Source organism: Tachyglossus aculeatus, chromosome X3 (genome assembly GCF_015852505.1).
Source record: "Tachyglossus aculeatus isolate mTacAcu1 chromosome X3, mTacAcu1.pri, whole genome shotgun sequence".
Classification (NCBI taxonomy): domain Eukaryota; kingdom Metazoa; phylum Chordata; class Mammalia; order Monotremata; family Tachyglossidae; genus Tachyglossus; species Tachyglossus aculeatus.
This window is the reverse complement of record NC_052099.1, coordinates 22,827,762-22,840,478: the sequence shown is the minus strand read 5'-3', so window position 1 is coordinate 22,840,478 and position 12,717 is coordinate 22,827,762. Positions and strand designations below refer to the sequence as shown.

The 12,717-nt window shown below is 41.2% G+C and overlaps 1 protein-coding gene across 3 annotated transcripts in view; it reads left to right on the top strand.

The window, feature by feature from the left end:
- TRIO (trio Rho guanine nucleotide exchange factor) overlaps positions 1-12,717 on the top strand; it is a 396,910-nt gene that overhangs the window by 231,240 nt on the left and 152,953 nt on the right. For all 3 annotated transcript variants that reach the window (XM_038770376.1, XM_038770377.1, XM_038770378.1), the window contains one exon: positions 6,179-6,370. In XM_038770376.1, the coding sequence (XP_038626304.1) occupies positions 6,179-6,370 (192 nt within the window). The remainder of the gene's footprint in view (positions 1-6,178; positions 6,371-12,717) is intronic.

Here is a 12,717-nt window from a genome sequence, read left to right as displayed (position 1 = left end):
TTCTTCAAAGTAGGACAGGCCTGACATGATATAGTATGGCAAAATCTCAGAAAGGAAGTAGAAGAAGTTCCACTGGTTATTTAAAATACATTAAAATGCTTACTGTATGTGTTGTCCATAGTGGGTTAGAAACAGCTTAGTGCTACCACCTAAAAAAATCTGTTGCTAAAACCTACAAGACCAGTAGCTAAAAGGAACCTGTACTTTGGAGACTAAATTACACTCCTTCTCACCAGCATCCTGAACTGCTGGGTCATGTTTTGAACATGTTACAGCTGTAACAGGAAATTGATCAGAATGTGTCCACCCTGATGAGGTGATTCAAGTCATTTAGAACATATTTAGAAAACGAAGTCATTCCCCGTCCAAGCTAATGCTTCATTTCTGCCCAGCATTTTCAAAGCAGTGCTTCCAAGTAGATACATTTTACTGGATGGATTGGAGCAAGATGAAAGTTTGAAAAAGATCTGACATATATACATTCGTGATATTCTTTCCTAAAAATGACAAGCCTGAAGCTTTGTACAGACCTGAGCTGGAGTGCGAGAGCTCAAGTAAAATCATTTCTCCTTGGCTCCATGGTTGAATGGGCCAGTTTTTTTTTTTGTTTTGTTAAAGCAAACAGCAGTAAAGAGAACAAGATTGAGTTAATGAAGAAACAAGGGAGAAGAGGAGAGAATTGACGTGTGGTTAGTTCTTCAGGGATCTGCTGACGCCAACAGTAAATCTCTGGAGCACTTCCTTTCAGCCCCTAACTACTGATAGGCTTCTTTGAACTCTTTTCCTCCCACTATTTTCCTGAACGGTCTTCGTGAAGTTAAATAGTTCTCTAAAAGTCTTTTCTGTTCACAGATTTTTAGACACAGCATGAAAGTCTCATTAAATTCTCCAAGGATCATCGGGTGGGAAACAACCACAATGAGCTTTGAGATCATTCTAGATTTACACAAGTTAAGCAGGCTGGTAAAATAGCAACCCTTTTATCCAGTAGCCCTGCTGCATTTCATTCATCTTTTGTTGAGAGGATGTCAGGTAGGGAATCTGGATCTGACATGTAGGGGATCTGGGCCTGACACATTTAAGTGTTTAGAAATTTTGAGTTTGCTACAGATAACAATAATAATAACAGTGGTATTTTGTTAAGCGCTTACTGTAGTGTTAGGCATTGTACTAAACACTGGGGTGCTTATACAAGATAATTAGGTTGGACACAGCCCCTGTCCCACATAGGGTCCACAGACTTAGTCCCCATTTTGCATATAAGGTAATTGAGGCATAGAGAAGTGAAGCAACTTGCCCAAGGTCACACAACAGCCAAGTGGCAGAGCTGGCATTAGAACCCAGGTCCTTCTGATGCCCAGGCTCTATCCACTAGGCCATGCTGGTTTTCTAAGAGATAAGTGCTTGACAGTACGATGCCTGTTACCTGTGGCATGTTGTGAAAATTATCTGACTGGTGACGCAACTTATGTTCCTTAGTTGTGGCATCTGGCTGTTAATGAGACTCGGGGTAAAGTACATTTGTTGTCAAGAAGAACCACCAAGCTGGAACTTTTTTACTTATTCAGATAATACATCCTGGAGTTTATAGTCCTACAGGCTGTAACTGTGGGGTGCCTTTATTTTGTTTATAAATCAGATGCTTCAGAAGGATGTACAAAGTTAATTGCAGAATTAGGATCTTGTTATTCAGAAGAAAAAATCCTATGTTGTTTTTAGAGAGTTATGTAGTAATTAGTTTCCTTTGGGGCCCAATTTAGTTTTTTCCTAAAGTCCAACCTGATACCACCCATAATATGTTCTTTCTTTGCGGTCTGTACATGATGCACATCATCTATAGTGTTACCCAGCCACATGAGAGAGATTGGAGCAGAGAGTCGTAAAGACAACTACTTTTCTCAGGTTCAGCTCATTCTAAACATAGAAAATCCCCAAAAAGAAGCTAGTCAGATTGAGGTGGGGAAGAGAGCAAGAACAACTCATGAAGGATGATGCCTGGTGGAGGCGGAAAATTCAGAAGCATTGGCGATACCTTTATGCTCAGAGTTATCCAGTTGGTTGCTAGTTTTTCATTCGTACCAAGTAGGCACCTGGGGATGGGAAAACATGTGAAAGCACAGGTGACAGGAGAAAAAATACAGTTAGGAGAAGTATAAGAATGCAAATAATATCATAAAATTTATGTATGCGCAAATAGCTACAAGGTGTGTGTGCTTATTCAAAAAATAATGGCAGCATTTGAGTGCTTACTGTGTGTCAAGCACTGTACTAAGCTGTGGGGTATATACAGGATAATCAGGTGACATAGTTCCTGTTCCTCATTAGGCTCACATTTCAAATAGGTGGGGGAACAGGTATCGAATCCCCGGTTTAAAGATGAGGAAACTGAGGCACACAGAAGTTAAGTACCAGCCCAGAGTCACTCAGCAGGGACCTGGCTGAACTGGGATTAGATCCCAGGTCTTCTGACTTCCAGGCTCATGTGTTTTCCACTAGGTCACGTGGTTATTTCAACACATGAACATTTTTTTATGTAGTATTTGTTAAGTGCTTACTATGGATCAAACACTGTTCTAAGCGCTGGGGTAGATACAGGTTAATTAAGTCAGACGCAGTCCCTGTTCCATATGGGGCTCACAGTTTAAGTGGGAGGGAGAAAAGAACAGAGAAGTTAAGTGACTTTCCCAAGGTCGAAGTCAAACAAGCAGCAGTTGGCAGAGCTGAGATTAGAACCCAGATCCTCTGTTTCCTACCTGCAGTTGCTATCCAAATACCTTTGACATTGGTTTTCATTACTAGTGAATCTCTCCTGTCACCTCCGCTTGCAACAAATGCAGTTGAGAAATGAATGTAAGCGCTCAATAAATACGATTGATGATGAATGCCCTGGGCATGAGGGGGTTTTCTTCTAATGGTGTGGAGGAGGCTTGGTGGTAATATAGCAGAGAACTTTAAAAGACAAACGGTTGATCTGGGTTCTGTGCCTCACAAACACCATCAAACCATGTTCTCTAACCCCAGAGAGACCAAAATGGCACATTTTGTCAGGTTTTGTGCTTGTTGTCCAATCTGTGGAGCATAATGGACGACTGTTGTACTTAAATAGGAAATGACTCGTTCACCTTAAAGTTCTGTAAATCAAAACAGGCAAATGGTCTTGCAACAGATATCCTGTTCTGAATCTAAACAGGAATTATTGTAATTTTCTATTTCACTTCTACCAAGGTGTTTGCATAAATTAAGTGTGGTGGTGGGTTTTTTTTTATGTTATTCAGCTTGTTTGAATTAGTACTTTCAACATTTTTCCCTATTTCGGAACTGATTCAGCTTTCAGTCAGTCAATGATATTTGCATTCTTACTGTGCGCAGAGCACTGAACTGAGTGGTTGGGAGAATGAGTCATGATCCCTGCCCTCAAGGAGGTGATTTTAGTATTGGACTAATGGTAATTTAAAATGTCATCTTTTCACCAAGAACTTAGCCAAGACCTCCACATTTATTTTTGGGTGGTCCAAGAGCCCCATTTTGTGGGTAATTTGTGGCTGAAATTAATTCAGTACCTTTAATATTAATGGTGTGTTTCTAACAGAACTAAATCCCCACCAGCAAACGTGAAAAGTCCGGAGATGAAAGATTTTGAAGAGATGGCCAGGGAACTGGGTAATATTTCAGGAGAGAGCTGACTGTCTGAATCTGTTATCTCAACTAGGCTTATTTCAGATAACTGGACAAAATTTGCCATATGTCTTGCTGAGATAATTTTCGATGATCAGAAATAGACTGCTACAAGAAGTTAGAATAATCAACTTTCATCTGTTCTCAAATTACAGTTGGAAAGTGTGTAGAAGCAGTCTCACCGTCCTTTTTAGACAGCAGACTTTCCTTGATTACCCTCATCTTATCCCTGAGATTTCCCATACCTTTCCCTTCACTTGCCAACTCAATTGTCAAATGTACCTACTTCCCTTCTTAAAGAAAAAAAAAAATAAATCATTTTTTGATACCTTCCCCTAATCTGTTAAACCCTTTGGGGCAATGCTGTTTCTGAACTAGAGCTCTCAGCTGCTGAATTTGCCTTCAAGAGTCTATTTTTTCCAGCTGTTTGGAACTCTTAGGATATCTCCGCCTTAATCTTCAGTTTCCAGACCCTGTCTAAATGGCTCCACCAAGTGGACTACAGTTCTCTGCTTTCCCGGTTGTGAATTTCTATCTCACTCCAAGTCTGTCCGAGAGCCATAAAATAGACGTAGGATTTCCTGGGGAGGTTTTCCCCTCCAGCTTGTCAAGAATTTTTTTTCTTTTTCCTTCTCCAGTCCTCTACTATCGCCTTCTGTCATCACATGCTCTCTCCCTGTTCTTTGTCTCGTCTATCTCCCAGCTACCTCACTGTGTCTTCGTGAATCTTTTGGGGCCCCTCTGTCTCATTTTTCTCTCCCCATTCCTGTTTACCGATATTCTTATGTCTATGTGTGTCTCCCTGTTACTGTATACTCCTGAGTTCGTCTCTGTTTGTGTTTATGTCTGTCCCTGTTGGAGAGCATATCCATGTGTGATATGTGCCTTCTTGGGAGTTTCAGTTTCTTCATGTGGGCCTCTCTATTTCCCTGTTTGTTTCTGGTTTTTGTTAATCGTGCTTATGTTTTCCATCTGCATTGAGAAGCACCACAGTCTTGAAGGATGAGGTGCTTCTGTCTACCTGATGCTAGTATCCAGCTCTTCCGGAAACATATCCTGCTCTTACAGGCCCTCCACTGTCCTGCCAACTTTCTCGTCCCTTCTCTTTGTTCCCACTTTAACCTTCTTTCTTCTTCCATGTGGCACGTGGATCTGGGCAGCAGCTGGGGCAACTCAGGAATCCCCAAGCTCCAGGGTTCCTCCTCCCAGAGCCAGTTTCTCCCCCAGACCTGAGCCCCGATGAAAGCAATTCTGGCGTCCCTGGCCTGAAGGTCCCCAGCCACTGGTGGCTCATGGGCTCTATCTTCCCTCCCCTCCCTGCCCCCACCCTCAGGTTTGGTTTGCAGCAGTGGCTTTGGGGATGTCCAGAAAGAGCTCACTAGGGAGACACTGATGCAAGTCTTCTATACCGGCCACACCCTAAAGGACACGTCTTTGCAAGCCAGAGAAACAGCAGTCCTACTAGGCACCATCTAGCTTCAAACATGCATACATTCATGCATGCATAAGCTTTAGAAAACATTCACTTCTTTTATACTTCATTTGACATTATAAGAATGGGGTGACATCTATGATAAAGGAAAAGGGAAAAGTCCCCACCCATGAAAATATCAGCAATGTTTTGGAACTTGACTGCTGTACACTTTGGGGACTTCCATAAAGACACAAAAAGAAACAAACAGGAGCACCTTACAGTCATTAAACAAACAAAAAAATGAAGTGGCTATTGGAGTTCCTCCCTTCATACGGATTGCTGGCAGTATAGTTGCAAAGATTCTTAAGGAATTAAAAATCTTGTTGCTTTGAGTCTTTAAGGTCTTGACTTGGACTGTGAGCCCCGTGTGGGCTAAGGACTGTACATGGCCCAATTTACTTATATCCACTGTAGCACTTCAAATAAGGCTTGACACATAGTAAGCACTTAACAAATACCATAAAAAATAAAAGGTGATGGTCGATGTGTTCCAGTGTTCTTCGTACTATTTTTAAGACCTTTGCTACGTGGCTAGATGGGATTAGACTTGGAGTTGGGAGACCTGAGTTGTAATCCCAGCTCTGCCACTGACCTGCTATGCTATCTTGGCCAAGTCCCTTAAACTTCCTGAACTTCATTTTCTCTTATTTGTAAAATGGGGATAAGGTACCCACTCTTCCTACCTCCTAAACTGAGTGTCTCATGAGGAAAAGGTACTCGGTCTGATCTTATTATCTGGGATGGCAGCTGCCCCAAGGCTTAACACAATGTCTGGCACAAAGTAAGTGTTTAACAAATGCTATTATTATTATCATTATTTAATGTGAAGAAAAGGTAAGGAGAGGTGATTTCAGGAATTCCATGTTACATTGCTTCCAGCTCAAACCATTTAGTTTGCTAAACAATGAGGAGCATTTCAACTTGACTATGTCCATGCTCCTATTGTATGTAAATGTGTTATACTTTCCATCTGTGTAGGCTTGGTTCAAACTTCTGTTTTTTCCCCCCCCCGGCTGTTCTATTTTGCAGAACACATATACCAATGCAGATAAGTTATTAGAAGCAGCAGAACAGCTGGCTCAAACCGGAGAATGTGACCCAGAAGAGATTTATCAAGCAGCCCACCAGCTGGAGGACAGGATTCAGGATTTTGTCCGGCGGGTGGAACAACGCAAGATCCTACTGGACATGTCTGTTTCCTTCCACACCCATGTCAAAGAGGTAAGGCAGCCCCAAAAAGAGGCATGACCCCTATTTCTAAAACGTGTGCGGATGACTGGTTGACTTTGGTGACATGGAATCTTGTTCAGCTCTAATACAGTAAAATGGAACAGGTCTGGTCCATGACAGGAATTTCCAGTGAAGGCAATGAGTGCGTGACCCTAGACTTTTTAGACCCTCTTTTTTTATCTCAAATTAGGAAACGGATCTCCTTGGAGACAGATCTGTTTCATGTGGTCTGATTAAACATAAGAATGTCGGAAACACTTTTTTCTGGGGGAATGAGGAGAGGGGAAAGGGGAAGAGTGGGGTTTGGGAAATCTGTAGTGGGCAGTTTAATTGCAAGGATCAAGGCGGCAAGATGATCATTGTGCCTCAGGATCAGCATCTGATGTTCTTCTTGTGGAAGGTGTGGTTGAATCGTATGGTTTCCTAGCTGGTCATGTGGATGAAATCTTGATTGCCTTGTGATTTTATCGAACCATGTGACTATCCGCAGTTAAGTGCAAAACCTCCCTTAAGCCTGAGATTTTAAGCAAGGGCATCAAACAGTCAGGAAATAGCAGAATTAAAGTAGCGATATGAACTTGTCAGCATGGCCCTTGCATTCTTTTCAGTTAACCTAATATAGCAGCCAGAAAAATACCCTGATAAGTATTATTGCCGTGATGATAACACATCTGGAAATAGCGAGGGATGTTTTACTCTGATTGTTTATATTATTATTGTTTGAATAATCATTCCTGTTTTAGTGTTGGTTTGCATTTTAATTTCATTACTTTTAGTTGGCTCAACAGTGTTCTCATTTGGCTAAACAGTTGAAGCCAGGAATTATAATGGCTATTGGACAGGAAAAAAACTGGGGGAAATTTTTGTTCACTACATTTTAGTCTGAGGAGAATTTGTGTGGGGTTTTTTTCCCCCTCAAGCAGAACAGGGAAATATGATACTAGTTATCTAATGAGCAAAGACCAAGGGATTTTTTTTTCCAATGAATTCTCAGATTTTTCAGAATATCTCTAGAGTGGCAGAAACCATCAATTTACTGAATTTTTTTTATTTTTCTTCCAACTTTGGTTATTAGCATTAAGAGAAAATAGAAGTCTCCTTCCCTTTTAGAAAGTGGGAATGGGAGTCCTCCATGTACTCTTTTGATATGTGATTGATCTTGGGATTGAAGAACGTGCAAGTGGGATAAAAGGACGAGTTGTAGGGAGTAGGAGAATGGAGGGAAATGGCATGGAACTAACGCTACTTCGTATGAGAATGAAGGGGTGGGAAATCATCCAATTTTAGTCAAATCCTTAAAGGTTTCGAAGAATATATTTGAGAACCCTCACATAGTAAGAGGTTTATTATCTTGTGAGTACGTAAGTAGTATGTACACTATAATTATTCTGTATGTAAAACCATAGAACCCCCAAGTCCATGCGTATTGCTTTGTTCCAAGAACAGTAGATTCTGGAGCTTTTGCTGTATAGGGCAGAGGCTGTACATTGCCCTGTCTGTCCATCTCCTGCCAAAACATAGTTTATCAAAGATTTTTTATGATCTCTTGAATATTTAAATGAGGAAAAGAAACAGTAGCCTAGGAAAGATACTTCTCCCCTTTCATTTGTTCACTGATAATAAATGCAGAGCACCTACTGAGCACTTAGACGAGTAGTGATGGAGACTTAGTCCCATTGCAGAGACTTTTGACCAGAGAACCTGCACGCATGGATTGACGGTGGTGCCAGCAGTTTGTCCGGTTCCACCTGCCCTCTCAAGTGCCTCCTGATCCCATTCTCACTGGGGCACGGAATAGAACAGGTCAGAAACAAGTAAAACACATCGAGTAAAATTACAGTGAAAGTAAGAGTCTGGATCTCTGTCGTCATTTAATGGAAGAGTTTATGCACAAAGGCACTATCCTTATTTTATTGCCCTTAATATTAGACATTGTGGAATTTTCCTAAATTTTGTGTATTTCAAAGCACATTCACAGTTCAAATTAGGGGCACTGTGGTATAGTGGAATAAACACAGGTCTGGTAAGGTGGGCACTTGATTTTTCATTCCTGTTCTACCACTGATTGGCTTAGTGACCTCGGGCAAGTCACATCACTTCTATTATGCCTCAGTTTCCTCATCTGTGAAATGGGGATAATAATCCTTAACGCAGAGGGATGTTTTGACTGCATAAAATGAGATGTTAGAGGTGAATGCACTTTTGAAAAAAAGTAAAGATACTTAACACATTCAAATTGTTACTATCATTATTAAGATTAATAAGTGAGTCAGCTTCTTAAGAAAACATACTAGGTGTGTAGATCATTTGTATTGTTGTTTTTCAGAAATTGCTCACCCAGTAAATATTCTATATTTTTTCAAATTGAAAAAAAATTTTAAAGTATGACTGAATCAATTAGAGCTTTTTCCCCAATCTTGTCTACTCAAATTCCACCTGTAGAAATATATTTTCCTAATTAGAAAGTTAAAAAAATAGTTCCTCCACATATAGCCTGAGCTATAGTTTAGTTTTGAATAGTCCTGTGACCCACAAAGTAATACTTCAAAATGATTTTAAAACCTGTGGCAAGGAAGACAGATAGTAGTCTCATAGTAGTCATTGCTTTTTCACAATTTTAGTCCTATTAAAATGTATCTATTGTTTTATGGCCCTGTTATGGTTCTTAGTAGATAGTAAATGAAAGTGTTTTGCAGAAACCATGCCCTAATGATGAAGTTTCGGTTCATTATTCTTTGTAACAACAGCAGTGTGCCATATGTATCTGAGGAAAGAATTTGAGCCCAGACATTGTGGCATGTAAAATGTAAATCATTTCACGTTTGTGTATTATTATGTAGTTTTAAATTTAATTGAAAATGGATTTATGTGAAGTTGCCACCAACACAGTGTAGTTTTGTGCTATTTGTTATGTTCTAAAACTGCCTTGAAACATCGGGTGTTCTTTCGGGCTAAGCTGTTACTTGTTTAAAAATTTAAGCTACAGGCAGCAGGATTCTGGGTTTTTTTTAACTCAGTTCTCTTAGGCGGGCTGCAAGGTTTCTAGTAAGACTAGGGAAATCACCACTTTAGCTATGTGTCAGAAGGGAGATGGGTTTCTTTTGTTTCTCTAGACTTCTTGAATATGTACAATTTAATGATTTATGGAGCTTATGGGTATACACATTTATATAAAATTGACTGAGATTGAGTTTAGGGATCAGGAAGGGCATTTTAGGGAGAGGGGCTGATCAGAGATCAAATTTATTTGTGATTGGGTGCAGGGTGCTGGGAATGCTTTATCATTACCTTCCTATCTCTCTTTGTCTAGCTTTTTAGAAAGAAATAGCTTTTTAGTTCAATAGAGTTTCCCCTGATTCACCCATTTCTTATGCCTCTGTACTGCTCCAAATGTAAATAAATACCTAGAATGGAAAATGTTACCTCACATTTGCTCTGTGTAGGAAAAAATTGTGAGAAGAAAAAAAAAGACATTTCTCAGAAATCAAACCAGACCTTGTGGAACTCGGTTATGATTAGTTCATGAGGAAATGAAAAGAAATGGGGCAAGGGAAAGCAGAAAGCTAATTAGATATGTTTTAGCATCCAGACATCATACATTCAAGGGCAGCGAGATGAAATAAAAGCACCGACCTAAATTGTTTGATTCTGAACACTCTTACCAAACAAAGGACTGCATGTCATTGAAAGGCAAGATGATAAATCAAGCAGGGATATGCAGACCATATTTCAATTGCTAGTGGGCTTTTGGGGAGGATGCCCGTTAGATGATAAGAATCTTCATATCCATTATCTCACAGAAATTAATCTTTGGGTCCCGTTGGCTCCTGCAGCAGTGTGTGTTCCATTTCCTCTTGCATGGGGAAAGGGGCCACCTCCTCTATCTGGTTGGTAGGTCATTAGCTGTCTGATGAGCAGGTGGGATGCAGTAATGCTACTGCTGCACACAGATGGAAGATAAAACTGCCCTAAGCCCTACTGCTCTCCTTATTGTCTCTGTTGCATTTCAAAATAGTAGGCAGAGTCAGCTATGTGGACTGTTGATCCATCTGTCAGGGATGGATCAAATCTATTGTTTGTCAGTGTTCTCTCCAGTTCAAAAACTCCAGCGAGATTCAGCAACTGTGGAGGGGCCAGAGAGAGAAGCAGTATGGGAAGCAGCATGGTGTCGTGGATAGTACACGGGCCTGGGAGTTAGAAGGTCATGGGTTCTAATCTTAGCTCCGCCACTTGTCTGTTGGGTGGCCTTGGGCAAGTCACTTTACTTCTCTGTGTCTCAATTACCTCATTTGTAAAGTGGGGATTAAGACTGAGCTCCATGTGGGGCAGGGACTGTGTCCAATCCAATCTGCTCGTATCCACGCCAGGGTTTAGTACAGTGCCTGGCACATAGTAAGCGCTTAACAAATACCACAATTATTATTGTTACTATTAGAAGTACTCTATGCATTCCAGGTTCACACTGGGCCAGACTTTCTGGAGTTCTCGGGTCCGCTTTTCGTCTTGAATGTAGGGATGCCTAGGGTGGAGCTCCGAGGGGGTGCCATTTGTTGGTGGGTCCTGGGGATTGGGATTCCATGAGTGGGAGTCCAGGCCCTCCAGTGGGTTTCAGAAAGCCCCCTCCTGGCTCAGAGGTCCTGCAAAAGTAGAAAAAACCTCTGGTTGGTGCCCAGAGCTGGGCAGGAAAGGCCCTGGCTTGGCTGTGGCTCCCCTCGACCAGGTGCAGGAGTTGGGTGGGATGCAACAAGCGTCTGGTGTTCCCCAAGTTCACCAGGGGTGAGTTTACACCCCTGCTCAGTTGCAGGTGGCCAACAAAATTTGGCTTTGCAAATTGAGAACTCAGTCTTTGGAGGTAGGAAGTAGCAGTCCCTGGCGTTGGGCCAATAGAAAAAGAATCATGCATTCACCCACCCACTTCTGTCTGTTTCTTTTCCTCTCTGTGGATGTCTATTTCTGTCTACCTCTGTGTCATATGAGGTGGGGGGACTGATATCAGCCAGAGAAAGGCTAACCAGAATGGTAGGCAATATAGTCACTCTCTGGCAGATAATTAAGGTAACTGGGATGGTAATCCTTAGGCGATGCGTCTCTGAAATCTTCAGCTGACTTACTGACTGGAAGGAGAATATCCACTCACGTTAGCAGCTTTGGGGTATCCCTCATTGCTCAGCATGCTGTGAAATGACATTCACTTCACTAAGCCTGTGTCTGAGTGGAAGGATGAATGGGTTGAATAGGATGGCTTGCCTGTTACCGTGGGTATTGGAGACGTCTTTGACACAACACAGTCTTTCCCCCAGTTTTGAGTTTGATCCTGTGTCCTGTGAATCAAGTTTTTAATTAGATCTTTTCTTCTGGCTCTGTAAAGTCCCGAATACCATTAAAGTATTCCATAAATAAAAATAATCACTTGCCAATTTTTAGTTTAAAGGTGAAATAGAGGTTGCAAACCCATATGTTGCTTGGTGTTTCAACTTGCGGTCAGTTTGCTTTTCATTTCTTTACAACAGTTGTTTAAACCTCCTCAAATGGACTATTATAGGTTAACCACTATGACTACATAGTTTGAAGATAATAATACTTTCCCGGAATGATGTGTTCATGGACCAAATACTAACATCTGAATTAAAATTTAAGGCACCAGAACTGACCTAAGACGAATAAAACTGATAAAATATATGTCAAATGTGTTTGGCTCATTGAAGAACAATGAGGGATGTGAAAGAGAAAAGATTTTGTTATTCAAAGGGTCAGATTTGATCTGTTGCCAGTCGCCAGTTCTAACAAATAGTTGGATGTTCCAGATTGTTCCGTACTCTAGGTAAATCTCAATAACCATGGCAATAGGAGAAAAGCAGCACGAAGATCGGCACAATCCACAGATAAGATCCAAATCCCATTATAGCTCTTTGACTCTATTTTTGTTCATCAAACTCTTCTCCGTAGCTGTTCACAAGTCACAAAATTGGCCAATTGGAGTTTCATCTCTTCATTTGTCCCTGCTGACTGTCTAGTGGAGATGCTAATTAGCAGTGAAATGGCCAAAGCGTTCTGCAGCAGGAGAGTGCTGGGAAAAACGAATCCGTGGTCAGTATAAGCGGCCATTGAATAATTTTTATTTGTAGCACTAGCACGCTTTAACCATTTCTAAGCCTTCTTACCTGGATGGCACCAGATTCCCCTCTAGTAAAAGTGCTGTTGACAGGCAGAAAGGGAGAATGTACCCTCTCTGGTGTGCCCACAAATAACAACTGAAGCCATTGAAGGGCATGAGTCGGTCACTCATTCTCCGAGAGGTCATTTGGGTGGGGAAAGTTAGCATGTTAAGTGCCAATGGA